Source organism: Sapajus apella, unplaced genomic scaffold (genome assembly GCF_009761245.1).
Source record: "Sapajus apella isolate SASKATOON/1434 unplaced genomic scaffold, GSC_monkey_1.0 scaffold14, whole genome shotgun sequence".
Lineage (NCBI taxonomy): Eukaryota > Metazoa > Chordata > Mammalia > Primates > Cebidae > Sapajus > Sapajus apella.
In genome coordinates, this window is record NW_022436954.1 from 9,509,962 (window position 1) to 9,536,603 (window position 26,642).

General features: G+C 59.8%; 1 protein-coding gene across 9 annotated transcripts in view; it reads right to left on the minus strand.

Moving 5' to 3' along the window:
- The window catches only part of MYRF (myelin regulatory factor), a 36,864-nt gene that overhangs the window by 2,590 nt on the left and 7,632 nt on the right, over window positions 1–26,642 (minus strand). For 2 of the 9 annotated variants that reach the window (XM_032283169.1, XM_032283173.1), the window contains exons 2-26: window positions 20,256–20,343; window positions 19,746–20,009; window positions 16,294–16,355; window positions 15,091–15,370; window positions 13,838–14,088; window positions 13,636–13,759; window positions 11,731–11,926; window positions 9,502–9,578; window positions 9,201–9,311; window positions 8,765–8,855; window positions 8,199–8,399; window positions 7,814–7,925; window positions 7,145–7,254; window positions 6,096–6,256; window positions 5,949–6,021; window positions 5,581–5,669; window positions 5,224–5,292; window positions 4,724–4,804; window positions 4,480–4,568; window positions 4,195–4,386; window positions 3,703–3,951; window positions 2,271–2,373; window positions 1,955–2,029; window positions 1,509–1,614; window positions 32–106 (exon numbers count right to left, since the gene is read on the minus strand). In XM_032283169.1, the coding sequence (XP_032139060.1) occupies window positions 32–106; window positions 1,509–1,614; window positions 1,955–2,029; window positions 2,271–2,373; window positions 3,703–3,951; window positions 4,195–4,386; window positions 4,480–4,568; window positions 4,724–4,804; window positions 5,224–5,292; window positions 5,581–5,669; window positions 5,949–6,021; window positions 6,096–6,256; window positions 7,145–7,254; window positions 7,814–7,925; window positions 8,199–8,399; window positions 8,765–8,855; window positions 9,201–9,311; window positions 9,502–9,578; window positions 11,731–11,926; window positions 13,636–13,759; window positions 13,838–14,088; window positions 15,091–15,370; window positions 16,294–16,355; window positions 19,746–20,009; window positions 20,256–20,343 (3,329 nt within the window). The remainder of the gene's footprint in view (window positions 1–31; window positions 107–1,508; window positions 1,615–1,954; window positions 2,030–2,270; window positions 2,374–3,702; window positions 3,952–4,194; window positions 4,387–4,479; window positions 4,569–4,723; window positions 4,805–5,223; window positions 5,293–5,580; window positions 5,670–5,948; window positions 6,022–6,095; window positions 6,257–7,144; window positions 7,255–7,813; window positions 7,926–8,198; window positions 8,400–8,764; window positions 8,856–9,200; window positions 9,312–9,501; window positions 9,579–11,730; window positions 11,927–13,635; window positions 13,760–13,837; window positions 14,089–15,090; window positions 15,371–16,293; window positions 16,356–19,745; window positions 20,010–20,255; window positions 20,344–26,642) is intronic. The other 7 variants (XM_032283176.1, XM_032283177.1, XM_032283172.1 and 4 more) reach the window with 6 other exon arrangements.

Here is a 26,642-nt window from a genome sequence, read left to right on the forward strand (position 1 = left end):
CCTCCGGGGTAGGTGGGATGCCCCTGCTCACCAGCAGTGCCACCCGGAAGTGGTAGGTGAATTCACGGAAGGACAGGATGGTGACTGGCCACTGGTGAGAGGTGCCCTGGAGAGAAGGGAGAAAGGAGTCAGGACAGACTGCTGCCCCTATCCCAACCGGCATCTCACGACAGCCATCGCAGTCCTGGAGTCTGTGGGGAGTTTTATGAAGGAAAAAAGCAGAGAACTCTGAAGAGATGGGAGGGAGCATGTTCTGCTTCAGCAGAAGGTGCAATGGCAGCTACTCTGTGCAGACCGTGCCTGGTACTGGCAGGTCCACAGCCACCTCTGCCTGGCCCTTGCCTCCTTCCCAGTCCTGTTGTGCTGGGTTCCCTCACCCACAACACTCTGCGCACATCAAAGTGTTTCATTAGCCCCACCCTCAGTACGATCCAGTGATGCCGTGCTGCTACTAGCCCTACCTTCTGGATGAGGAAACTGAGTAATGTGCCTAAAAATCACACAGTGCAGCAGAGCTGGGATTCAAATCCAGGTGTGTCTGGCCCTCTCCCTCACAGGGTGGCATGCGGCCTGGCTGCAGGCAGCTTGCCCATCTCCTACCTGAGGCTTTTGGCTCAGTAGGAGATGGGCAAGTCTGTGTGATGTGGTTTCAGGCCTGAGCGCGTCTGATGCATGTCTAGCTGGGCTCTCTCTCGGCCACTGTCTCCTCTGTAGGGCCACAAGGCCCCGGCCTCCATCAGAGGAAGCCTGAGGTTTCCCAGGTGCTTTTCTGCACGTCTTTTCTCCCTCACTATAGAGTACATTCTTGGAAGTCAAAACCTGTGTCTACTCCACCTCTCTCCCCTGCAACTGGGCCCATCCAGCAGATGGCTGGGACAGATGGGGCCCCAATCACTATTTTCTGAGTAAACACATGAATGGGTGAGAAAAAATAATCACTGCTTCCCTGTTTGTCCTGAGAGTCTTCTCCCATGGCTTCTCAGGCCCAAGGAGAAAGTGGGGGTCCATCAGCCTTAGGGATAGTCCTAACTTCCGGTTACCTGGCCAGGGAGGAGCTGGCCATCCAGTTCTCCCAGAAGAGGTGGCCAAACATGGAGCCTGAGGGGCTTTCTAATGCACATCTAGCTGTGTCACTTCCCCAACCTGAGCCTGAGGCTAGCTCCTTCCTGCTTCTGCAGGCACCTCCAGTGAGTCACAGCCCTCCCTGCATGGGCCCCCAGACACCCGCCTGTCTCCATTGTTGCATTCATCCATGTCAGGCCCGTGATCTGCCTTCTTTCCCAGGTCTCCAGCATGGCAGGGCCAGGAGATGCTCACAGTGGAATGAACAAACACGGCACACGTGCCCATCCCTGGGACACAGAGGCCCAGGCCCCAGAGTATCCCTTGTGGAGACACCTTCACTCCATAACTCCCAGCTCCAGCTCATTGCCCATTTGGTGGCCCAGCTGTGCCAGGGGAGAAGAAGCTCAGGCCTGGCCGGCCCACAGCTTCCCAGTCCCACCTACCTGGGTGTCCTGGTGGGTGTGGAGACTCTGTGGAAGGCCCCCCTCCTCACACGGCTCCTCCTTTGACCTCAGGCTGCACAGCACCACGGACACTGGGGAGGAGGAGCTGGAGACAGGCCCAGTTAGCAGAGAAATGGGGTTCTGGAGTCCCTCAACCCCAGCACCCTCCCAGCCAGCCTTCCACACACCTCTGAATCCCCACCCAGCCTGAAACACCGAATAATAACCATTCCCATCAACCATCCCACGTGGTCCTCAGTGGTCCTCAGCCCATGAGGCTGGGTCATTGAGCCAGTTAACCAAAAAGCAGGCAATGAAGTCAGCACTCATCCCACCATGTAGGAAATGCCAGACTCTCAGGCTGTCCTCAGGCTTGGCTGTTCTGAGGTTCTGCCGGAGACTCCTGGCTCCCCTCCCGCCTCCCACTTCCCCACACCGGCACTCACTTCATCTGCAGAGTCAGGCTGAGGTGCAGTGGGGTGCCGCTGCTGACAGGGATGTGGTAGGTGAAGTTCCCAGGCCTGCAGTGACAAAACTGGCCCCTTAGCCTGAGGGCACCGTGCCAACATCCTCCCCTTCCCCCCCACCATTGACTCCTCAGCCCCCAATCTGTACTGGAGCCTGGTAGAGGCCTAGAAAGGGGCTGCCCTGCCTTGTGGGGGAGGATCCTCCCTGAGGGGGCAAGTTCTGGACAATGTGTACCACCTGGGTTCATGTCACCTTAGGGGACCTCCCTGAGTGAGGGGAGGGAGCCTAGCTCACCTGCAGGCATCCCCTGGAGCACAGTACTGGGAGGTGATGGGCATCGAATTCTCCAGCACTTGGATGGAGGTCAGGGAGGGCACTGGCTCTGCAAGGAGAGAAGCTGTTGGGGCAGGAGTAAGGTGACAAGGCGGGACACAAACGAGAAGCAGGCACATCTTTCCTTGTCAGACTTGGAGCAGTCACTCACAGCTTAATATGAATAAGTTCCCAGGTTTTTTTTCCCCAGACCCCCACAATGTCCAGAATGACACTACACCCTTTTCTCAGCAGCCCTAGGACTACCCGGTCTCCATGAGCCTGACGTCTGCCTCCTTAAAAGAACTGGAACACCCAGAAGTAGGGATGGGTCTTCACATCCCTAGCCACGTGTGCAGGAGCCTGCTCGGGGCCTCTGTTCCTGACTGCAGACCTCTCTCAGCTCTGGGCTCAGACACCAGTTACACTGATAGCCTGAAATCGGTGATGGTGAGAACAGCACACGAATCAGGCCCTTCCCTGCCCCAAGGCCGATGGTTACACAGCTACCAGCACACTGCTCCTCGCAGCCTCCCTGAATGAACCCACTGCAGACTGGCTGGCTGGGTAGAGGTGGGACTGAAGTGTGACAAGCCAGATGGGGGAGACAAGGCTTTCTGGGTCATCTAGTCCACCTACAGTCTTGCTGCTGCCTGACTATCCACCCAGGAAGGGGGAAGCTGGGGCCGCTGAACATGTGTTGGGTCTGGTAAGTTTTCAGCTCTGTGGCATGACCCAGGGACCCGAGGACCCCAGCAGGATCTAAGACACCCTGTGTGGCCAAGGACAGGTATCAGATACAGATGAGATGGACGGTGCCCTCCCCACGCCCCTTCTGGGCAAGTTCCAAAGGTCCTTTTAAGAGTCAGCTCGGCCAAGTATGATGGTTCACGCCTGTAATCTCAGCACTTTGGGAGGCCAAGGCAAGCAGATCACAAGGTCAGGAGTTCGAGACCAGCTGGCCAACATGGTGAAACCCCATCTCTACTAAAAATACAAAAATTAAGCCAGGCGTGGTGGCGCACACCTGTAATCCTAGTGACTCAGGAGGCTGAGGCAGGAGAATTGCTTGAAACCAGGAGATGGAGGTTGCAGTGATCTGAGATCATGCCACTGCACTCCAGCCTGGGCAACAGCGAGACTCCTCAAAAAAAAAAAAAAGAGTCAGTTCAAATGGCACCAGCTCGAGAGGTCTTCCCTGATCCTCCCCACCTTCATCCAGATTAAGTGCCCTTCCCAGTCCCAAAGCTGCCTGCATGTCCCCCCAGAGCCTCATCACACTGCTGTGTTTTCATCTCTATGAGGTCTTTGGGGACAGGGGTGTGTCTGTCTTCGTCATGACTGGGCTGAGACAGGCCGTGGCCAGTGAGCCTTGCCAGGCTGGGCTGGGTAGTGTCAGGAGTGCGGCAAGTACCTGACTGGCCCTGGGCCCAGGTGGGCTGAGCAGGGCCCACGCTGGACTGGAGGGCCCCTCGGCGGGCCCGGCCGTGGAAACCAAGGCTGGGGCTGTTCTTGGCTTTGCCCTGCCCCACAGGGAAGGGGACTGCAGGGCTGGCCAGAGGCTCCATCTTGTGATGCTTGGAGTGGCCAATGCCATTGACTGAAAGGCCCCAGGACTTGGCTCTGATGTTGGTGACTGGCAGCAGGGCCATCTGGCTGGGGCCTGTGGATAGAACCAGGGACAGGCTGAGAAGAGGGGAGCTGGCTGCTTCCTATCCAGCTTTTCTCTAGGGCCCCACAAGACTGAGTGAACCCCATGTGTCCCTTGGTCCCCTCAGGGGCCTTCCCAGTCATTGTCCAGAGCCTCGTTCTGCTCTCCAGGAGACCCTCCCACCAAAGAGTCTTTGGGCCTCTCTCTCTGTTCAGGTAGTCCCCACCCCAAGCCCCAGCCCTGAGAAAGCCGTACCTGAGCGGTTGGTGCTGGGGCTGGGGCTGGGGCTCGGAACATGGCCAGGGTTAAAGCTGGGGCCAAGACTAGGGCCAGTAGGGGGGCTGGCAGTGGGTGAGGAGCAGCAGACGACAGGGCAGGGGTGGCTGGAACACAGGTCCAGGGTGCGGATGGCAGAACCTGGTGCTGAGCTGGTCAGGCTGGTGGTCACTGAGGAGGCCAGAGGCTGTATGAGCCAGAGAAGCCCCCAGGACATAACATAGCCACCTCCCTGTCCCACCCCGGACATGCCCAGACACGCACCCAGCAGCAAAGAAGGCTGTATGCCTGGCAGCCCAGTGGTCACAGAGGACTGTCGGAGCTGCGTAGTCCCAAAGCTCTGGCTGGACCTGCTGGGGAAGGGTGGGCTGAGCTCAGAGGGGCTGGGAGAGCCTGAGGGGAGAGGGCCTGGCAGGCCTGGAGAGGCAGGAGGAGGCAGAGAGGGAGGGGAGGGAGGCAGGAAGAGGGGCAGCAGGAGCCAGAGGAGGGGGCGCTGGTCAGCACGTACCATGGGCACATGGCCTCACTCCCCCCAGGGGGCTGGGGCCGGAGCAGGGCCAGGAGACAGGAAGTAGACACGGCAAAAGAGCTAAGGGGCAGCAGAGAGGCAGAGAGCAAGACAGACAAAGGGGAAGAGAGAAGAGAAGACACGTCAGAGGTGGCCCCGGGAGCTGGGGTGACAGTGGGCTCACAGAGCCCAAGGTCCTGCCCTGGCCCTCCTTACCCCTACCCCATGTTCCAAGCCCAGCCCCTCAGACAGTCCTGACTCGCAGGCCCAGTGACCTGGAGGAGCACTAACCAGGCCAGACAGAAACATCGGCGTCAGCAGGGACTGGGAAAGGCTGCCCACCCTCCAAGGAGGCCCTTCCTGGATCCCCCCACCCCCAACAGGCTGAGAGGCTAAGGATGAACTCCTTTAGAGGAGACAGCCTCATAGCTCTCTGACCTTGGACTGCCTACCGAAGCCCCACCTGGCCCGGCGGCTTGGCTTGGCCTCCAGGAACCTACCCATCAGTGTCTACCAGGTCCTCCTCTGTGCGCAGGCTCAGCACGTACAGTGTGGACATGGACACCACGCTGGAGCCACAAAAAAGGGTGACCATTAGAGCTGGAGCCACCACCCAGCACCCTCTGCAGGACAGGGCTGTGGTCCTTGGCTCCCTGGGCTGGGCCCCCAGGTGATGCCTGCAAATGGGTCACCCTGAGGGGAAGAGCCAGAAAGGCCCACCTCACCGAGACCTCAGCTGCCTGATCTCCCAAGCTACGTCCTCCTCTTCCCCCAGGCCTGAGCCCATGGGCAGCTGACTCCACGAGGAAGCTCCACTCCCCCAGTCAGCCACCCTGAGAGCCCAGAGGACAAGTCACCTGAAGGCCATGACCACCACCAGGGCAATGATGGTTCCCTGCAGGAAGCGCTGGCTGATGCAGGCCTGGTCTGGAACCACGGACGGTGACTGAGGGCCAAGAGGAAAAGTGCAGATGCAAAGCGGGCCAGGCTGAGGCGCCCTGCTATGGGCTCTGCTGGACGCTGGGGGTGCTAAGGGGGTACCCCATTCCTCCCCCAGGGGGCAGAGAGAGAAGAAAGAGAAACTGGGGGCTGGGAAGGCTACCGAGTCACAAGGAGAGGGAAGTGCCGGAGGCAGTGAGGCTGGAGAAGTGCAAGCTGGAAAGGGAGGCCACAAGGGATGGGGAACCCCCCATTCAACTGGCCTGTCATCCCTGCTCACCCTTACCTTGCTGGCCACCTTGGGGGGCCTCTTCTTGTGGGGGACGCTGCCCGCCCGGCTGAACTGGCTCCCTGCATGGCTGCAGCAAGAGGGCCAGGGTCAGGGGTGCCCCTGGGAAGAGGGGTCTGACCCTCCCCCACCCGACACCCCCACCTGAAGGCGCCCGAGCTGCCGGTGGACTTGAGGCTGTCGAGCCGCCGCAGCTTGGCCAGCTTGTGGCTCCAGCGCTCCAGCTCATCGATGCGTGTCTCCAGGTTGTCGGTCAGCTTGCACAGCTCCTTCACAGCCCCCACGTTCTCCATGAAGATGCGCTCCTGCCATGGGCCATGGGCCAACGCAGACGGCTCCATCAGCCCCAGGAGCCCCAGGCTGCCAGACATCAGGGGGCAGGAGGGGTGGCCACTATCCTTGGCTATCTGGAGGCCCCCAGAGCCTCCCTACCTGGGCAGGCCCCTCAGTCCAGCCTCAGCTCCCACAGCTCCTGTGCCTGTTTCCAAACAACACCCCCAGCACTGCAGCTTCACCTGGGTTGAATGGCCCTCCCCACTCCCTGCCAGAGCTCTCCGTCCTTCTCAGGCTCCCCGTCCTTCTCAGGCTCCCCGGGCCTGAAGGCTGCAGCCCAGGGATCCACCCATCTGATGACTGCAGTGGCTCAGATGACAGCACTTCACTATTCAGCTGGGGTGGAGAGCTATCACAGGCCTCCTTGGAGCCCAGACTCAGGCCAGGTAAGTGACAAACATCATCCTCACAATAAACCACGTATTTAAGCCTGGAGATAGCCATATGAGGATGTCTTTGCGGTTCTGTTACTGCCCTCATATTACTGGGGGTGAAGGGCCATGGACCTCCACAGGGTTTCTCTTGCCCTTGACCACACAGGCTACAGGGCCCAAATTCCTACCCACTCATCCCCTTGAACACTCACCCCTTCCCTGTGGGGTGCAGAGGGCACTCTGGAGGCAGTATGAGAGTCGAAGCTGCTCCTGCCTCTGCTCTGCAGTGCCCCCCAGTATCTATGGAGGAGAGTCGAGGCTGCTCCTGCCTCTGCTCTGCAGTGCCCCCCAGTATCTATGGAGGAGAGTCGAGGCTGCTCCTGCCTCTGCTCTGCAGTGCCGCCCAATATCTATGGAGGAGATGAGTGCCTCCAAGCTGGCTCCCCACTTGCCCCTGGGCTCCCTCCCATTCCCCCACCCACAGACCTTGTTCACCACCAGGAAGTTCTCTATGGTTTTCCCATTGGCAAAGACCATGTCTCCGGTGTCTTTCACAGCCTCAGGCAAGATCTCCTTCACCTCCTGAGCGATGACACCTGGGAGTGAGGGGCAAGCCAAAGATGGGCGGGGCGGAGTGGGGGAGGGGACTGCTCACAGCTCTCTAATGTACTGTGGGAGCAGGATTGGAGAGGGTGAAGTTCTAGAACCCAGAGATTTGGATTTCAAGGAGCCCTGGAGCAGGGGGATCCCATGAACAAGTGTTCACAGAGTTGCAATTCCAGGGCTCAAGGTGCCCGGGCTGGGGTGGGGCAGGTTCCCCGGGGTAAGGATCCCAAGGGGAATGGGTAGTACTCCGGCAAGTTAAAGGTAGGATTGATTTAGCCAGAAGGGCGAGGGTCCTGGGGCCGCGATTTTCGGATTTCCACTGACAACGGGGCGAGGTTCCGGGGACCTGGAGAGGCGCAATTTTCCAGGGTCTGAGGGGCGGGACTTCTAGAAGGCATGATTCCCAGGGGCGCAGTTCCCAGGGGCGCAGTTCTCGGAGTCAAGAGGAGGGATTTCTAGGGGTAGGATTTCCAGGTGACAGGGAGCGAGGTCACTGAGGTCCGAGGTTTCTGGGTTCCCCGACCCCAGTCCGCGCCAGCCGGTCCCTACCTGTCTCGGGCGCGGCGGCCTCGATGCCCGCGCTGGCGGCGAACTCGGGCTTGTATCTGTAGTGCACCAGCCGCATGCGCGAGATCCTCTTCAATTGCTCAGTGGTGTCCACCTGCGGGGAGCCAGGCCCGGGAATGAACCCCTCCTCACCTGCGGCCGTCCCGGAGCAGGCCCCGGATCCCAGGAGGGAGGCCACCCGGAGGCTGCCGTGTGGAGAGGAGACTCCGCTACTAGAGTCGTTAGATCTGGATTCGAGGTCAGCCTCTCCGCCCTTCCTTCCTCTGCAGCCCCGCCTTTCCGCGTGGCCACGCCCCTCCCCAGGAGACCCGCCCCCGCGGCCCGCCCCAGCCTCTGGCCCCGCCCGGCCCCCGCAGCCCCTTCTCACCTCCTGCACGTGCTCCTTGGCGCGCAGGTCCGAGGGGTGCATGAGCGAGCCCATGACCTTGACATTCCCGTGCACAACCAGCGCCTCGTCCGGCCGGTCTGTATTGATGCCCACGCGGCCGTGGTGGAAGACGGTGTCGGGCACCTGTGCCCGCTGCCACAGCACGTCGCTGTCGCTCTCGAACTGGCCTGGGTTGGAGGCCTACCGCGAGTTGGAGCTGGATCAGTCCTGGGGGACAGGGGACCTGCAGGGCCCTGGGAGCAGGGGAAACGCCACAGCAGCCCCTCCCCTTCCAGCCAGGGCTTCTCCCCGCACCAAGCCCAACTTAAACTGTCCCTCACATTGTGACAACTTTTTGTCACTTGTGAGATCCCAGAAGCTACCACTCTTTGTCCACCTCCCTGCTTTACTGCGGAGACCCTGCAGCCCAGAGAGGGTGGGAGCCTTGCCGAAGGCCACACAGCCAGTGCCTAGCAGGATGAGCACCCCTTCTCCTGACTCTGCGTGCTACTTCTCCCAGCACTGGTGATGGCTGTCTACACCCTGGGGGACCCAGTGGCCCTCACCCGCACGATGATTCGCTCTGAGATCTGGGCAGCCAGTGTGTAGTTCTGGTTCTGTGCGTGGGCCTGGAGGGCCACCACCAGCATGAAGTACCTGGGACACACGGGGGTCTCAGAAGCACTAGGGGCCTGCCCTCTCCCCAGGGCCACCCTTTCCCTAGCCAGATGCACGTTCATCTCACCCCATCCTACAGAGGAGGAACCCAAGCCTCCACCAGGGGGCAGAAATACCCCCAGCCCACAGCAGAAAACCAGGGCTGTTTCTCAACCCAGAAGCCAGGCTTCTGCTCTTCCCATCCTTAAGTCAGTGAAGGGCTCCAAATCTCAGGTCCCTCATCTGTGAAATGGCTCAGCCTGAAGGACTCTGCCTGGCAGGCCACACAGGGTGGTGTCTTCCTAAGAGATAGAGGGGCTCCGGGCAGGGCCCCCACCTGCTCACCTCTGGTCGGGGTTGGGCTTGCCCTTCTTCCGCATGTTGTTGGCAGTGGTCTCACTGAAGTGCAGCCGTCCCACGGTCACCTTCGTGACCTGCTCTGGGGGCAGATTGACCCTGCAGAGGACAGGCAGGGTGCTTAGGGGGCAGGGAGGGAGGCTGCCAAGAGCCATGACACTGAGGGGCACCCAGGCCAGCAACATAGGGGAGGCGGATGCCCTGGGTGCCTCCCTGGCCCCTCCATTCCCAAGCCACCTCTAGGGAGGGCCCTTCAAGGTCCCAGCCCCAACAGGGTCTAGACACTTACGTGACTGGGTTGAAGGGCCGCTTGCTCCGGTCCGACTGGGACTGCTCAATGTTAATGGACTGGTTCAGGGCCTCCAGCTGGGGGGGAATGGAGCCAGTGGCACCTCGGGATGGGGCGCCCCAGCTAGTCCTGCCCTCCTGCCCCTCTCAGCCAGGCCTGGCCCAGCTAGAGTTCACCAGGAAACGGGGTAGCACCCAGCCCTCAGCCACGTTTCCCGCAAGCTCAGTCAGATGCCTTCTGCAGTCACACCCCCCACACACCCTACTTTACGTCCTCACCCCTCACATCACACCACTCCTCCGACTTCTGCACAGCTACCCATGCAGTCACTCCCCAAACATCCACGCCCCTATTCCACACCCACACATTCCCCCACCTCTGCATGTGTGCACACACACGCACACACACACAGCCCCACCCTCCCTCCCAGTCCAACCACTTGCACCCAGACCCACTCACTCCCCAGACCCTCTCCATACCCATGTCCCCTCTACCACTCCATGTGCACTGGCAGAGCCATTCCAAGGTGCTATGCCAGCTCACTTATGACACCAAAGCCGACAGACCCAGCCATGCCCCCAGAGAGCTAGTAGACTCAAAATCAGCCACTACTGGGGTTGGGCTGTGGTGCCTCCCAGTGGGCCTCAGGGGAGGGGCTCCTAAGGAGGGGCCAGCGTGGAGTCTGCCTGGAGAGGAGGGATGGGTGTTGGGAAGGCCATCCAAGGCAAAGGGAGCCCCAGGGGGACAGCAGGGGCTGTGCTGGGCGGGAGAGGTTTGGGGTACCACAAGTGGCAGAGCTGGAGCAGAGGGCAGGGCCCCCACAGTCGCCGTGGCACAACTAGGAAGCTGGCTCTTTGCTGGGAGGACATTGGGGGCCTTGGAAGGATATCCTTGGAAGGATAGGGAGTGCCATGACCCCCTTGAGTCTCAAGTGGAGCAGGAGTTGGGGGTCCCAGCTGCTGTGGACATTCCAGCAAGGAAGGGAGGAGACCCAGACCAGGGGATGGACAGGAAAGAGGCGAGGAGGGGACCAGGTAGACGGATCTTCAAGAGCAGGGCCAGATGCATGATGATGGAGGGAACGAGGACCCTGACCCAGATTTATGACTGGGGTAACCAAGGCCCTGTGCCCCATTCCCTGAGAGGAGAGCCCAGGTGGGAGGCAAGGGTGCAGGGAGTTTAGTTTAGGATTTGGAGCTGAGGCGCCTGGCAGAGGGGTCAGGAGATTGGTCTTTTTTTTTTTTTTTTTTTTTTTTGAGATGGAGTCTCCCTCCCTCTGTCACCCAGTCTGGAGTGCAATGATGCAATCTCAGCTCACTGCAACCTCCGCCTCCCGGGTTCAAGCGATTCTCCTGCCTCAGCCTCTCAAGTAGCTGGTATTACAGGCATGCGTTATCATGCCCGGCTAATTTTTGTATTTTTAGTAGAGATGCGGTTTCACCATGTTGGCCAGGCTGGTTTCGAACTCCTGACCTCAGGTGATCTGCCCGCCTGAGCCTCCCAAAGTGCCTGGGATTACATGTGTGAGCCACTGCACCTGGCCAAGAGATGGGTTTTGACTGGGATTGCAGACTTGGGAATCACAGGCTGGAGCAGGAAACGGGGCAAGAGGGAGGCAGGCTGAGGAGCCCAACATTTAAGGGTCAGGCACAGGGAGAAAGGTGGGCGGGGTGAGGGTGGTGGCAGAGCCAGATCTGGTTTACATACACGCACACAGGCTTGCCTTTTTTTTTTGAGATGGAGTCTTGATCTGTTGCCAGGCTGGAGTGCAGTGGCGTGATCTTGGGCCCCTACAACCTCTGCTTCCCGAGTGCAAGCAATTTTCCTGCCTCAGCCCCCCAGGTAGCTGGGATTACAGGCATGTGCCACCACGCCTGGCTAATTTTTGTATTTTTAGTAGAGACAGGGTTTTGCCATGTTGGCCAGGCTGGTCTCAAACTCCTGACCTCAAGTGATCTGCCCACCTCGACTTCCCAAAGTGCTGGGATTACAGGCATGTGCCACCACGCCTGGCTAATTTTTGTATTTTTAGTAGAGACGGGGTTTTGCCATGTTGGCCAGGCTGGTCTCAAACTCCTGACCTCAAGTGATCTGCCCACCTCGACCTCCCAAAGTGCTGGGATTACAGGCATGAGCCACTGCACCTGGCCATTGCTTGCTTTTTCTGGGGTCTTTCAGTGCCCTCCAGGGGCCCTCCTGCCCACCTTCCTTGCCAAGACCCAAGCTTGCCTTCACTCCGTGTAGCTTCAGGTAGAAGCAGTCGAGGGGCTTGAGGCCCTCGGGCGTCTTGACGTACTTGGGCTCGCCCAGCATGCCAATGTACACTGTCACCTGGAAGTGGTTCTTCTTCTGGCACACAAAGGCATCGTCGCCCACCGAGAAGTTGAAGCCCTTGTCGGCGTCCACGCGGTAGGTCAGCATGGGCCTGGGGGAGCGGGTGAGGGCACTCCCCTGAGGCCCCAGAGCCAGGCCTGGAACACCAGTTCCTCCCATCTTCAGGGTTCCAAAGCCATTTCCCACCCCATATCCCTGCATCTTCAAACCACCAATGCAGCTGCCCCCACTCCTGAGAAATGGAAAGTGAGTGCCGCGAGGGTTCCAGTACGGGGCTGCAAACTCCTCCTCAGCGTTCTCTCCTCTACCTCGAGCCTCAGGCCACCGCCCTGTCCTGGTGATGGGGGAAGCAGGGCAAGACCCTGAGGCTCACCAGTTGGGAGGGAACTCCTGAGTTGGGGGGTGGGGGGGAGGGTGCTTGACTCTCCTCCCCACACTTGGCTCCTTCCCAGAAGGCTGCCTGAAGCCCCCTTGCTCACCCAAGACGGGGCAAGAGGGGCTGCGTCTGCAGAGCCTCACAGAGCCTGACAGCTGGTTGCCCTGGAAACGGTGGAACCAGGCGCCTGCACTGCTGTGGGCCCCACCCCTCCCCACCAGCTTGCTCAAACCCTCTCATTCCCACTCCCTCCGTCCCACGGAGGGAAGGGGGCACTCCTGGACGCTTCCTCAACCTCAGCCTCAGTGTGCCCATCTGTTTGCTGGGTTTAGTGTCTCATGTTTGGATCCTTTGGGATACCTCTAGTTGATAGTAAAAAGAGCATCTGTTGGCCTGTGGCTTAGCGCACCCTTACTCAGGTCCCCAGGCACAAGATCGGTCACAGGAGTGCCTGATGCCAGCCTGAAGGAAGCTGGGCAGGGAGAACGTTTCCAAACTTGTGGGAAGAGGCTGCTGGGCGTGGCCAGTATTGCCAAAGGCCTGGGCTGTCCACTCTTCCCTCCTGGAGCCCCACCCACCTGCCTGAGCTAGCAGAGCCCTCGGGAAGCCTTTGAGCTGCTTCCGGGCTGCAGCTGCCAAGCTTCCTGGCCTTGGGACCTGGGGTGGCAAGGATGGCCCAAAGAGTATGGGGGTAAGGGTAGAGGGCTTCGTTCCCATGCCAGAGAGGCTGGACCACCATATGACTGCACCCCTACCTGGCAGGACCTCATGGGACCCTTCGGCCTCCACAGCAGCCAGAAGCCCCCAGCCCTGGGGTTGCTGGCTAAGAATTCCCTCAAGGCCTAGAGCACCCAACTCCAGGCAGCTGGTCTCAGCCACCGGCCCAGGCCTGGCAATACCCAGTTACCCTGTCACCTGCTCACTGGCCTTCTAGGGGAGCCAAGGGGATGGTCCCCACAGGGCTCCCAGCCTGGGACCTGGGAAGATGGAACCATCTGGGTGTGGAGGGGGCGCTAGGAATGCTCAGGCAGCCTCTGACCGGATCCTCCGTAGCCCCTCCTCCCTCTCTCCAGGGAAGGGGCTGCCAGGAGGGCCCAGCTTGGGCTCAGCTTCCAGCTACCTTCCCGGAATGCAGGGGGAGGAGGCAGGGAAGGAGGAGCCAGGAGAAAACACCCATCTGCCCACTTCTCCCTGACTTGTTCCCAGCTGTCCCTTGCTGTCAGTCATCACCTTCTCAGGGAGGCCTTGGGCGGGCTTAGGACTCAGGAGCCCTGAGTGCCAGTCCTGGCTCTTCCCTGAGCCTGTTTGCTCTTCTGGGAAATGGGTGCTCCCAGACCCTGCTCTGGGACCTTGATGGAGTCCTGGGCTGGGGCGTGCCAAGATGGGGTGGCCTCGAGGAGTGGGGAACGGCACAGGGGACTCACAGCTCCTTGTAGTTGGCGTCATACAGGGTTGCCCACTTGTTCTGCTGATGGGGCTGCCACTTGATGGACTGGTAGTTAGGGTCCAGGTAGGAGCCACTGAGGCTGTCATTGTCCTGAAGGAGGCCTGGAGGGAGGGAACACCCATGTGGGCCCTGTGCCCTGGGCCCCATACCCCACCTTGAAGGGTTGGCCAGCCACGTACCAGGGGAGGGGGCACCTGGTGGGTGCCAAGGCGGTGTCTGGACGCGGGCAATGCTGAGAGGCAAGGAACCAGGGCCTGGGGAGAGCGGACCCTGGGGAGGCCAGGGTGGGGATGGGGCTCGAGTGGGATGCAGAGGCAGGGCCGTCACCGTCCCGGGTTCCTGTTTGATCATTCCATTCAGCATCTGGGCATTGAGGGTGCTGGGGGGGGATTCGGAGTGCTTCCTCTTCTTGGAGGGGTGTGTGGGGAGCCTGGGGAAACAGAAGTGTCCCATGGGGGTTGGCTCTCCCTGAGCCCCTCCCACTGGGTGGTATCCACCTCTTTCCCCTCTTTAGCCTGTTTGGGCCAGGATATGCCCCACCCAGAGGACACCTCCTGCAGGAAGCCCTCAGGCTTTGCTTCCTCCTACTCCTCATCTATCCATGCTGTCATTTTCTGCCTCCATCACTCTTCCCTTCCCCCAGACTGTGGACAGGAGCCACATTTGACTTGGTGTCTCCAGCAACAAGGCTGGCTCACCCAGCAACAAGGCTGGCTCACGGAATCACAGCAGTCGCTTGAGGAATGAATGAGTTTGTCCCTGCCTGCATTGTCACACTCAAGGTCATTCTTTATAGTAGAGGTGCTATGGAGAGCAGGCACCGTGATCAGAACCAAGCCACAGAGGGCCTGGGCCACAAAAGCCAGGGAAGGGAGCTTCCTGGGGTGGGGAGTTTCAGGGGGACTCCGCAGCACCCCTTTCCCTTCTGGTTTACAAAATGTTTTGACTGCAGAACCTTCCTTTGAACTAAGCCTTTCATGGACTCTCCACGTGATAAAGCAGATGAAAAGACAGGCAGTAGTCAGAGTGGGGGGCTTGGGTCTAGGAAGAAGACTCCTCAGAAACCTGAGGGTTCCATGAGACAGCTGGAAAGCCAGGGGAGCCTGGATAACAGCACAGCCCCGGCTGGGCCCTGTCTTGGCTCTGCCCCTGGCTCATGGTCTGGGCGGGACATTTTCCTCATCAGAACCTCAGTTTACCTACCTGTGCCCACTAGATAAGGTAGTTGTGAGCAATGAGCCATGGCTGTAAACCCCCCAAGGCTTTGCTGGGCAAATGTGTGTAAATCCGTTGACCCCGATCTGCCCTGCAGAGCCTTCTGCTCTTCCTGGGTGCATCCCCACCCCTACCTCCCTCTCCAGCCTGCCTGCCGCCCACCCTGGTCCCTGCACGCCACCTTCCCACCCCAGGGAGCTGGCCGCCCACGTCTTACTCAGCTCCGTGCTGCTGCAGGAGCTGGTGCAGCATCTGGGACTGCTGGGTGTGGTGGAGCTCAGTGGGCACCAGCCCCTGCCCCATGGCAGCGTAGGGAGGGATCGGGGGCTCAGCCTTCATGTACAGGTCCCGCTGCAGGACAGGGTAGTGCGGTGGGGGTGGTGGAGGCGGTGGGGGGCCTGGCAAGTGGGCCGGAGGTGGGGGCGGATGCTCCAGGTGGGAGGGCACTCCCACGTGGCACAGCGTCTCAGGGGTTATCGTACGTAGGAGATGGGGTTCTGCAGGAGAGATGGGGAAGCAGGCATCTGAGACCAACGTCGCTCAGGCTCCTGGGAACCATCCTCCCCAACACAGTCTCCTGCTTCCACCCCATCCTGGGCCAAGCCTAGCGGCTGCCCCCAATCTGCCCCAGGTGGGAGGGCAGTTGATCAGCCACCCACTAGAGGCCTGGGCAGGGGCACGACCCTGCCCAAGGGAGGGCAGCCCTTCACCCCATCCTAGGCACCTCCTGCCCCCAGGCTGGGCCAGGGGATCCAAGCCAAATCTCAAGCCCCCCCGACATTGTCCCCCTCTCCTCTGAGCCCTGCTCCTCCTCTGGGCCTCAGGAAGGAGTCTCCGGAGACCCCCAGGCCAGACCTGCTGGGTGCTCCTCCCTCCAGCAGGCAGCCCCTCTACTGGGTTCCCAGGGGCCAGCCCCCCAGTCTGAGCAGGGAGGCCCCAGCTCCCTTTGTTCCCCAGGAGGCATTCCAGGGATGTTTTTGGTAAGATAAACAGAACTCTTGACCCCACTCTGGGCTGCGGGGAGCCTGCTGCCCGTGGTGGTTCTGCTCTTGGCCACCTGGGGGCCGGGGCACCCCTGAGCACCCTCTAAGCTGAGGTGGGCCCGGCCTGGGAAGCCTGTGCTCAGGCTGCACCCACGGCCTTCCCCAGCCACCCACTTACCGCCGAAGGGCGCGTCCATGATGGCGCAGGCGGGCAGGCGGGTGGCATCACGGCGGGGATACTTGCTCAGAGGCAGGGCCAGGCTCCCCACCCGCCCATGGGGAAACAATAGCCAAGCGCCGGGGAGTATTTGACCAGCGATAATCTCAGCCCGTTGGGCAGCCGCTGGCCCCCTCCCTCCTCCCCTACTTCCCCGATAAGGCCGCCTCAACCACTTGCCCAAACCCCAGAGGGGGAGGGTGGTGCCCGCTGGACTCACCATTCACCTGCTGGGGGGAGTAGGCCTCGGAGCCCGAGTCTGGGGGAGAGTCCGGCAGTGTGCTGTGAGAGCCAGGGGAGGGGCCGGTGGGTGAGCAGCTGAGCCCCTGCCTTCCAGCTGGGCAGCTCCTCCGAGTGGCAGGGTCCCAGAGCCCCCCAGAAGCTGGGGACACTGAGGTTTCCTTACATCCACCCTTAGGGGCATTTCTCTGCACTACCCATGTTGGGGCACCTGACAGGGCCTGGGGCTGAGGGGGCCGCCCAGGATGCCCTCAGACTGACAGAGCGCTTGGGGGACAGTTACTAGTGTCCCTGATGATGGCACAGGGGCTCAAAGGCTCTTGCCCCGGTCCAAGGGCCAGGCCTTCTTCTCCCTTCCTGCACCCACTGAAGCCCCACAGCTTCCTGGAAATGCAGGGCCCTAGGGGGCTGGGCCTGGGGGCATTCAGCGGGTCACAGAGGCTGCCCCACGAGAGGCAGGTGTGGACTGGGAAGGGAGCCAGCACCACCGGGCCTGGGTTTATTTTTTTCTTGCAGGTTTCACTTTATCAGTGCTCAGGAAAAAGAACAAACTCAACCCAAGAAGTCAACACGTCCTGCATGAACCCTGTGCTCGCCCAGCAAGTGGGAGGCTGAGGCCATGTGGGGTCCAGCTCTGGCCATACCTGGTCCCCACATCTGGAGCAACTCCCCATTCCCATGCCCAGGGAACTGCCAGAGAAGCCATGGCCCTGTCATGGACACAGCCCCAGGGCTGGTTCCAAAGTCCCCTGTACCCCTGTACCAGCCTCCCACCTGCCTTCAGGGCCTTGGGTAAAGACCTATATGGTTCAACCCTGCAGGTTTTGTGTGAAGAATACAAAAGCGTGGATGGGGACTCAAACCTACTCCTCGCCACAGCCTCAGGCCCCTTGGTCTGCCCACTGCCTTCCTGCACTTCCCTGAAAATGGCCTTGGCTTCTGTAATGTGTCTGGGTCTTTCACACCCTTCAGTCCCTGCAGTCCAATGCCCCAGGTCCACAGGACCTTGTGTTCTTTCCTCTTAAATTTCTGTGGCATCTGATTAGTCCTCTTTCTGGGGATGTATTGGTGAATACTCCTCCCAGTTAGGCTTCAGGAGCCACTGCAGAGCCATGCCTGTCTTTTTTTTGGAAACAGAATCTTGCTCTGTTGCCTAGGCTGGAGTGCAGTGGTGCAATCTCTGCTCACTACAACCTTCACCTCCCAGGTTAAAGCGATTTTTGTGCCTTAGCCTCCCAAGTAGCTAGGATTATAGGCATGCACCACCACGCCCAGCTAATTTTTGTATTTTTAGTACAGAAGGGGTTTCGCCATGTTGCTCAGGCCAGCCTCGAACTCCTGACCTCAAGCGATCTGCCCACCTTGGCCTCCCAAAGTGCTGGGATTATGCCTGTAATCCCAGCACTTTGGGAGGCCAAGGTGGGCAGATCACTTGATTTTTTTTTTTTTGAGACAGGTTCTCTCTTTGTCCCCAGCAGTGGCGTGATCACAGCTCACTGTAACCTCAACCTCCCTGCCCCAAACTATTCGCTCACCTCAGCCTCCCAAGTAGCTAAGGCTACATGCACACGCCACCACACCCAGCTAATTTTTATATTTTTTGTAGAGATGGGGTTGCTTCATGTTGCAGGCTGGTCTTGAACTCCTGGGCTCAAGCAATCTGCCTACATCCGCCTCCCAAAGTGCTGGGATTACAGGTATGTGCCACCACGCCCAGCCTCATGTCTGTCTTGTTTATCACCTAGACTCAGGCCTGGCCTTGGGTCCCTCCCTAGAGTGGCCCTGGCCACAGAGTCCCTGTGTGGCTCTGGACAAGCCCCTTTCCCTCTCTGAGCTTCAGTGTGCCATTAGAATCCTGACGGGAGCAGTGGCCAGGGCTCTTTGTGGGGTCTCCCAGGAGCCGGATGCTGGGGAAGGCTGATGAGCTCACACAGTCACAGGCATGTGATAGAGCACCGGGCACCAGCAGGCGCTTACTAAATGTTACTTCTCCTCCCCCTCCCCCCAGGGGCTTGTGGCTTAGGAAAAGCCTCACAGCCTCGAGCAAACAGTTGCCTTCTGCAGCAAAGGTTCACCCCTGGCACCCCAGGCCTGGCCTCCACTACCTTCTCCCCAGAAGCCAGGGAGCTCAGGAAGCACGGCCGGCCAAGTCAGTGGCCACCGTGCACCCAGGGCTTCCTCTGTGCCCTCACTTGCTTCCCAAGATAATCTTGAAGGGTAAGCATTTGGGGGTTCACTGTACAGCAGAAACTGGGTTGGCCGGGCACGGTGGCTCACGCCTGTAATCCCAGAATTTTGGGAGGCTGAGGCGGGTGGATCAACTGAGGTCAGGAGTTTGAGATCAGCCTAGCCAACATGATGAAACCCCGTCTCTACTAAAAACACAAAAAATTAACTGGGCGCAGCGGCGCATGCCTATAGTCCCAGCTACTCAGCAGGCTGAGGCAGGAGAATCACTTGAACTCGGGAGGCGGAGGTTGCAGTGAGCCAAGATTGTGCCACTGCACTCCAGGCTGGGTGACAGAACAAGACTCTGTCTCAAACAAAAATAATAATAATAATAAAATAAACTTAAGAATGTGAAAAAAAAAAAAAAAAAAAAAAAAAAAAGAAACAGACCATGGGTTACTGAGGCAGAAGGCTGGCACATGTGGAGGCTGAAGTTGGAGCCAGGCTGTCTGAACACAGCATTCATGGACCCAGTGCTTTAATTCTCTTCCACCCAGAGACAGGGGCCCTACCCTTGCCCTGGGCTCCCCTGCAGACCCATGCTCCCTGCCTCCCCTGTGAGCCTGTGTCCCCGGGGGGCTGCCTTGGGTCTGGCTGGGCGGGTGGCTACCTGGAACCTTTGGTCAAAACCAGGCCCAAGGTTCAGCCCTGGGTCAGGCCCCTGGTGTAGACTACTCAGAGAGATGAGGGGAAGGGCCTGGGAGGAGGAGTTCGGGCTCCAGGAGGTTTGCTTGGGAAGGGGGAACTGAGGTGCCACATCTGAGGCATCAGCCAACTCCCATGGCCACGGGACATGTCAGCTGGACGCGTGAGTGCGTGGGGGCCGGCGCGGTGAAGGGCGTTTAGGGGCCCGCCGTGTGTGCCCGGGTTCCAGGTGTTCCCGTGAAGGTAAACAGTCATGGCCTCCAGTCCGGCCACCTCCCGTCCACTATCCACACAGCCCTGAGATTTTTCTAGCACTTACGTCAGCCCTCATCACTTCCCAGCTTAGAAGCTTCACAGCTGCCCACTGCCTTAGAACAAAGCCCAGGAATCGCCCCTCGGCCTGGCCCTGTCCTCCCCACCCTCACCTGCCCACGCACAGTCAGTCACCCAGCTCATCCCATGCCAGGCGGGCATCCAGCACCTCCCAGGCTACGGCCACGGCCCCGATCCCTGCCTGCCCCAGGCCTCCACATCCCCCCACTCCCTGCCCTCACTCACCCTGGGGCATAGGGAGCCTTGGGCTCCGCCTTGATGGGGGGCCCAGCGCCCCCTGGGTAGGGCTTGGGGGCGGCGCCCATGCCGTTGTTGTTGTTGCAGTTCAGGGGGGCGCCGTAGCTCGGGGGTGGGAGGGGACCATGGCGCCCCGGGGAGGGTCCACCCCCATGGGGGCTCAGGTGGTGGACCCCGCTGGAGCCAGGCATCGTGGGCTGCCCGTGGGAGTAGGAGGCCGAGCTGGCTGGAGCAGAGATGTCAGGGAAGCAGCTGCAGGGAAGGGGGGCTGCTCAGCTCCAGCCAGGACCCCAGACCCAGCAGGGAAGCAGCCACCCCGTCCCTGCAGGGAACTGTGGAGATTTCGGAGGAGTCAGTGGCTGGGAAGGGACGAGGAGTGGCTTTCAGAGATGGGACTGTGGAAGACCCCAGGTCCGGTCCTCAGACCTCCCAGGTGACAGAAGAGAGGCAAGGGGCCGGGGGCTGGGCAGGTGCAGGCCAGGCGAGGGGGCCACTCACAGGTCAGAGGCATCCTCCTTGCTGATGTATTCCTCCAGGATGCTGGTGTCTATGTTGGAGGGCTCCAGGGCACCGTTGATGTCGTGGCCTGCGGGGCAGAAGAGGTGGGCTAGGGTAGGAGCTCAGTTCCCTGCAGACCCTGGGTGAAGGGGCCCAGCCCTCCATCCCTGCCCAGGCTGGCCCTCCAAAACAGATGCCCCTGCTCCCTCCCATCAGGTATCCATGTGGGGTGGGCTTCCTTTCCAGGAAGCACTGATAATTCCCCCACCTTGCCACAAGGCCTCCTTCAGTCTCGGAGGAGGGCAGGGGCCCAGAGCATGGGTTTGGGTACAGAGAGGCCTATCCTGCCCCTCCATGCCCCTTTCTAGCTGCGTGACAGGGAGCAAGTCCTTTCTGCTCATCTATCAAATGGGGTCACTCTCCGTCTGTCTCCTGGGGTACCGTGAGGCACAAATGAGGTGCTTACTAAGTCGAGAGCCCCGTGGGTGGTCCACTGCCCTCGATAGGGTGGCTTGGACCCAACATGCACTGTCCTGCCCTGTCCTCCAGGGGTCAGGGCCCAGCTCCAGGCATGCAGGAGCACAAGGCCTCGCTGAGTGGGACCGTATATTCTGGGGGCCCACAGGGCTGGGGGAGCCTCCTGGACCCAGGCCCGGCTGCAGGGGGAGTGGGGATCAGAATCAGGAGAGCCCCCCGCACCCTCACTGGATATGCCCATCACCCTCTGGGGCACAGGCTGGGGTACTTAGCCCCCTTTTTCCAGAGGAGGCAGAGGCCTAGAGAGAGAAGGGCTTGCCCTAGCCACCCAGCAGGGAATGACTGCCAGAGCTCCACTCCTCCGCCGGCCGCCCTCTCCTGGGCCCTTGGCGCTGGCCCCAGCCCCATCGAGGGGAGGAGCCCCTGGAGGAAAAGCAGCCAGTGCTCTTGGGCATCAAGAGGAAGGACAGGGGAGGTGCCGGCCTTTCGCCTCCCTGGGTCACCTTGTGGGGGGAGCCAGAGGGCAGGGTGATAAGGGGGCTGACGTGGGAGATGCGTCAACCCCGATAATGGAAGACAGCCTCACCCACACTGCTGACCTGGGCTGGCCAGCGCCACTGAGGCAGGAGGGCCCCTCCCACAGGCCGCTGGAGCCTAAGTCTGGGGTCTGCCCTCTCCTATTGAGCTCAGACAGGCCCAGGAACAAATCCTGGCTCAGCCGCTCCCTGCTGTATGGCCTTGGGCAGGTCACATGCACTCCCTGAGCCTCAGTCTCCTCATTCGTGCAATGGGGACATGTCCTGCTGTCACTTCACAGAGCTGTTTTGAGTATGAAACAAGGTTAGGTCTGTGAAGTGCCAGCCACATAGTGGGTGCTCAGCGGTCGCAACAGCCGTCTCACTTCCCAGCCCCAGAGCCCTAGGGTCCCCGGGAGCCCCCTGCCCAGGCCCCTCCCTGGCCCCAGCCGGCATTTCAAGAATGCTGAGCCCCGCTTAGGTGATTAATGAGCGGCTAAGCCCTCCTAGGAGTCACGCGCTGCCTGCAACAGGCCAGGGCCCTCCTGCTGACCCCCACCCCCAGCTCGCCCAGCTCAGAACAAGGGACACCCACCACGCAGCGCCAGTGGCCGTCCAGGGCGGTGCGGCCAGAGCAAGAGCAGCTTCCCAAGCTGGGCGTGGCCAGTCTGCCTGCCTAGGTTCCAGGACCTCGCCTCTGCTCAGGCCCCACCCCGCCTTTCCCAGTAACTACAGGCCCCATCTATTGAGTCCCTACTGTGTGCCAGGCACTTTGTGAGTCAAGTACATTAATAATCACAGGAATTTCTTTTCTTTTGAGACAGAGTCTTGCTCTGTCGCCTAGGCTGGAGTGCGTCGGGGCAATCTCGGCTCACTGCAACCCCCACCTCCCAGTTCCAGGGATTCTCCTGCCTCAGTCTCCCGAGTAGCTGGGATTCCAGGCACCTGCCACCACGTCCAGCTAATTTCTTGCATTTTTAGTAGAGACGGGGTTTCATCACGTTGGCCAGGCTGGTCTTGAACTCCTGACCTCAGGTGATCCGCCCACCTCAGCCTCCCAAAGTGCTGGGGTTACAGGCCTAATCACAGGAGGGTCTTATGTGCAAGGCATCCTGCAGTCTCTTCACCTACAGCGTGTTACTCAATCCTCACAGCCAGAATGGTGACCATGACAGAGGCAGTGACGTGACCGAGGCTTATACTAAGTATCTCCCAGTGCTTCTCAACTCCTCACGGTGATGATGACAGTGACAGTGGCTGTCACTTGATGTCTTCCTCTTGATGCCCAAGAGTCCTGGCTGCTTTCTTGCACTGATTTCCCTCTCTCAACCGTGGGGATGGCGATAATAACACCACTGTTCAGAGAGGTGACATGATCACCACCCCCTCTGTTCAGAGAGGTCAAGTCTCTTACCCAAGGCAACACAGCAAGGAGGATTCCAACCAGGTGCAGGGGTCTGACTCCAAGGGGGAAGGTGTGGCTGGTGGTCACTGTGCCTTCCCCACCCCACCTGGTGCATCGCCCCCACCCTGACCTCTGAAGCTGCAAGTTTTTGAGCCTGAACTTGGAATTTACAGTGAATGATGGGCTGAGGCAGGCATGGTGTTGCTATTTATAATAGGCCCAGCCCCCTCCTCTCCTGGCCAGGAGCACTCCTAATCGCCCCTAATCCTCCTACCCACCTCCCTCAGGATAGGGGGCCTCAGGCAGAGGCATCCTGGGAGACCCTAACGAGAACCAGATGTGCTTTGGGGGAGGAGGGACCCTCCCGTGCCAGGGTCTGGGCGGCCGGAGGACAGAGGAAGGAGGTGGGAGGAGGGAGCCGATGGGGCAGTGTTAGGGAGGGCCAGTGGGTGGGGGAGAAGTTTGGGGGTTGGGGGTTCGGAGGGCCTCCTGAGGAACGCTGACCCCACACCTTCTCCTGGAAGCCCCGGAGGCTGCCTCATCTCTTCCCCACGCTGCTCGGCCCCCAGCCCGCCCACAAGCCACACTGCAGATTTCTAACAGACATTCCAGGAGGACAAGCTGAGGGCAGGGGCTTGCCAAAGCCCAGGGATTGCTGAGGCTGAGGGCAGAGCCCCCAAGAACCCAGGACAGGGGTAGGGTCCCATGGGCACACTCTTGGGAGCACCCCTCCCTAGTGCTCCCCAAAGAGCCCCAGAACATCACTGGATCCCGACCAGGGGTACCTGCCAGGCAGAAAGCGGAACACAGGCTACATGCTCATTCTGATCCTCAAGACCTCTCTGAGAGAAGGGAAGCTGCTGAGAGAAGGGACGCCGGGCCTGCCAGAGGCTGCCCGAGGCTGCCCAGGCCCCAGCAACCCGAACACAGCAGCATGAGCTCACAAACCAGCATCTCTGTCCTCGCCTCCTCAAACCCTTCACAACTTCCTACTGCTTGGGAGAAATGCGGAGCCCTCTGTAGTCCAAGGCCTGGCATGGTCCCCTGCCTGCCCCCACAGCCTTCTCTCCTTCCCCAGGTCCCCTTCCTTCCCTCCTCTCCCTGGTCAGCCCCTGCCTCCTTTCCATTCTCTGCCCCACATCAGGGCCTTGGCACATGCTGTTCCTAAGCCCGAAAAAGCCGGGTCCTATTCACGCTTTAGGTTTGGGCTTAAATGTAAGCTCCCCCAAGAGGCCATCTCTGACTCTCCCTTTCTCTTTAGCAGGGGACGGAGGAGTGGCAGCGGTGTGTAATTCCTCATCAGCTCTTTACCCTCCCACCTCCACACACCTCACGGGGGCAGCATGGGTGTCTGTCTGCCACCCACCCACCACCCACAGCTCACTCACCCAGTGGCCACTCTGTGCCCAGCCCCGTGCCATGCACTTTACATGGCTCATATTGAATTCTCCTCTCAACCCTACAAGGTAGGTGATTTTCTTTTTCTTCATTTTACAGACGAGGAAACAGAGGCTCAGAAAGGACAGGTGCGTGCCTGTAGCTCACAGGGGCAGATGCTGGGCTGAGCGCTGCCCTGTTCTGTCTCTCTGGGATATAGTATCCCAGCACACGGCAGGCACCCAGGAAATGTTTGCAGAGTAGATGAGCCCAGTGGTCATCGAGGGACCTCGGCCAGGCCATGCTGTGGTCAGGGCCGGGGCTAGCCAGGGCCCCTCCAGGTCCCACCCCTGCCCTGCTGAGCTGTGCACCTCAGCTGTTCCTCATTAATTAGGCCCTTTATTACCTGCCTGGAACAGGGGCCAGACACTGCCCCTTCCCAGGCAGGCTGCGATCCCAACTATGGGAAGGCAGCCCCTTCCCTCCCGCTTCTCTCCGCCTCCCTTTAAGGCCACCCAGCTGTCCAGAAAAGGAACGGAGGGCACCCAAACCAGGTGCAGGATGAGAGCGAGCAGGGGCCCAGGTGGTCCCTCCACCCAGGACCCTCCCTTTCGCCCCTCCTCGTGCTCATGTTCCCCCCCACCCACCAGCTGTGGCCTCTGGCTGAGTCTCGGCCATTGTCCCGGGGGACGGGGGAGGGTGGGGACACGGCACAGTGGGAGGCTTGTGCCCTGCCCACCCCCTCCCCTGCCCCGTCAATGGGGCACTTGTCAATTCATGCCCCAAACATGGCGGAAATCCCGTCAGCCACGTGGCTGTGGGTAGGGTGGGCTGGGGCCCGAGGATGCTGGCCAGGCGTGGTCGACCCGAACCTGGGGTGCAGAGGGCACCAGGGCCCAGGCCGGTTCCCGAGGACTCCAGGTGCTCTGAGTGTCCACTTGGGGCATCTGAACCTGAGGGATGCCCTAGCTCCAGGCAGCAGCTGAGGGCCAGGGTGGTAGTGGAGAGGAGACAGCCCACCTGGACATTACCATGATGCACAGAGAGACCCCCAGAGTCAAAGAGGCCTGGCTTCTAATGTGAATCCCACTTCATGGCTGTGACCCTCAGCAAGTGACCTGATCCCTGGCCTCCTCCGCCATCAGATGGAGCATGAATCCCTGCGATGGAGTGAGCCTTAAGCCAGGAGACCCCCAGGAGGCCATTCCTCAGTCAGGGTCAACCACCCTGTTTCCATCTCTCCTGGGACTTCCATCTCCTTCCTGCCCTCACGCCTCTGCCCATGCTGTCCCCTCCCCCGAGGCCACTCCGCCTTGCTGCACATCTGCTCTGGAGCCTCCAAGGGGCCTCGGCCTTCTCCTAAGTCCCTCCAACGCAAGGCCAGCACTCAGCTGCTACTCTTTTTTTTTTTGAGATAGAATCTTGCTCTGTCGCCCAGGCTGGAGTGCAGTGGCAAAATCTCGGCTCACTGCAACCTCTGCCTCCCAGGTTCAAGCAATTCTCCTGCCTCAGCCTCCCGAGTAGCTGGGATTACAGGTGTGTACCACCACATTTGGCTAATTTTTGTATTTTTTTAGTAGAGATGGGGTTTCACCGTGTTGGCCAGGCTGGTCTCGAACTCCTGACCTCAGGTGATCCGCCAGTCTCAGCCTCCCAAAGTGCTGGGATTACAGGTGTGAGTCGCTGCACCTGGCCCCTGCTGCTATTCTTACACATGCACAGCACAGTCCGGCCTCCGAGCCTTGGCCCCGGCCATCCCTTCCAGTGGGTCGGCCTTCTGTTACTGCCTCCTTGCCTGCCCAGGCAGCCCCTCCCCTTCCCTGCAGTCACAGAGGGCCCCCAGTGTTATGGCTCATCGCCCAGCCAGTTTACATGGGGACAAGGCACAGTGAGCCTCACCTCCTTTAGTTTGGACTTTCTGTCTTTATTAATATAATCTATAACTGCTAGCTGCCTCTGCTTCAGGTTCAACTTGTGACCAGAGCCTTCTTAGTCAAAATGCCTTCAGGTCAGATGTTTGCTTGGGCAAGCAACCCTTTGCCTCTCTGCATCAAATCCTCAAATCCTCAAAGACCCCTCTCCTTTTTCTTTTTCTTTTCTTTTTTCTTTTTTTTTTTTTTTAAGACAGTTTCACTCTATTGCCCAGGCCGAAGTGTAGTGGCACAATCTCAGCTCACAGCAACCTCCACCTCCTGAATTCAAGCGAATCTCCCACCTCAGCCTCCTGAGAAGCTGGGATTACAGGTGTCTGCCACCACACCTGGCTAATTGTTGTATTTTTAGTAGAGACGGGGTCATGTTGCGCCAGCCTGGTCTCGAACTCCTGACCTCAGGTGATCCATCTGCCTCGGCCTTTCAAAGTGCTGAGATTACAGGCATGAGCCACTGCACCCAACTAGAAAATTCTCTCTTCTAGGAGACCCAGAATCCCTTTTATCCCCCACCCCTCCGAAACGGAGTCTTGCTCTGCCACCAAGGCTGGAGTGCAGTAGCCTGATCTTGGCTCACTGCAACCTGTGCCTCCAGGGTTCAGTGATTCTCCTGCTTCGGCCTCCCAAGTAGCTAGGATTAGAGGCACGTGCCACTATAACCAGCTAATTTTTTTTTTTTTTT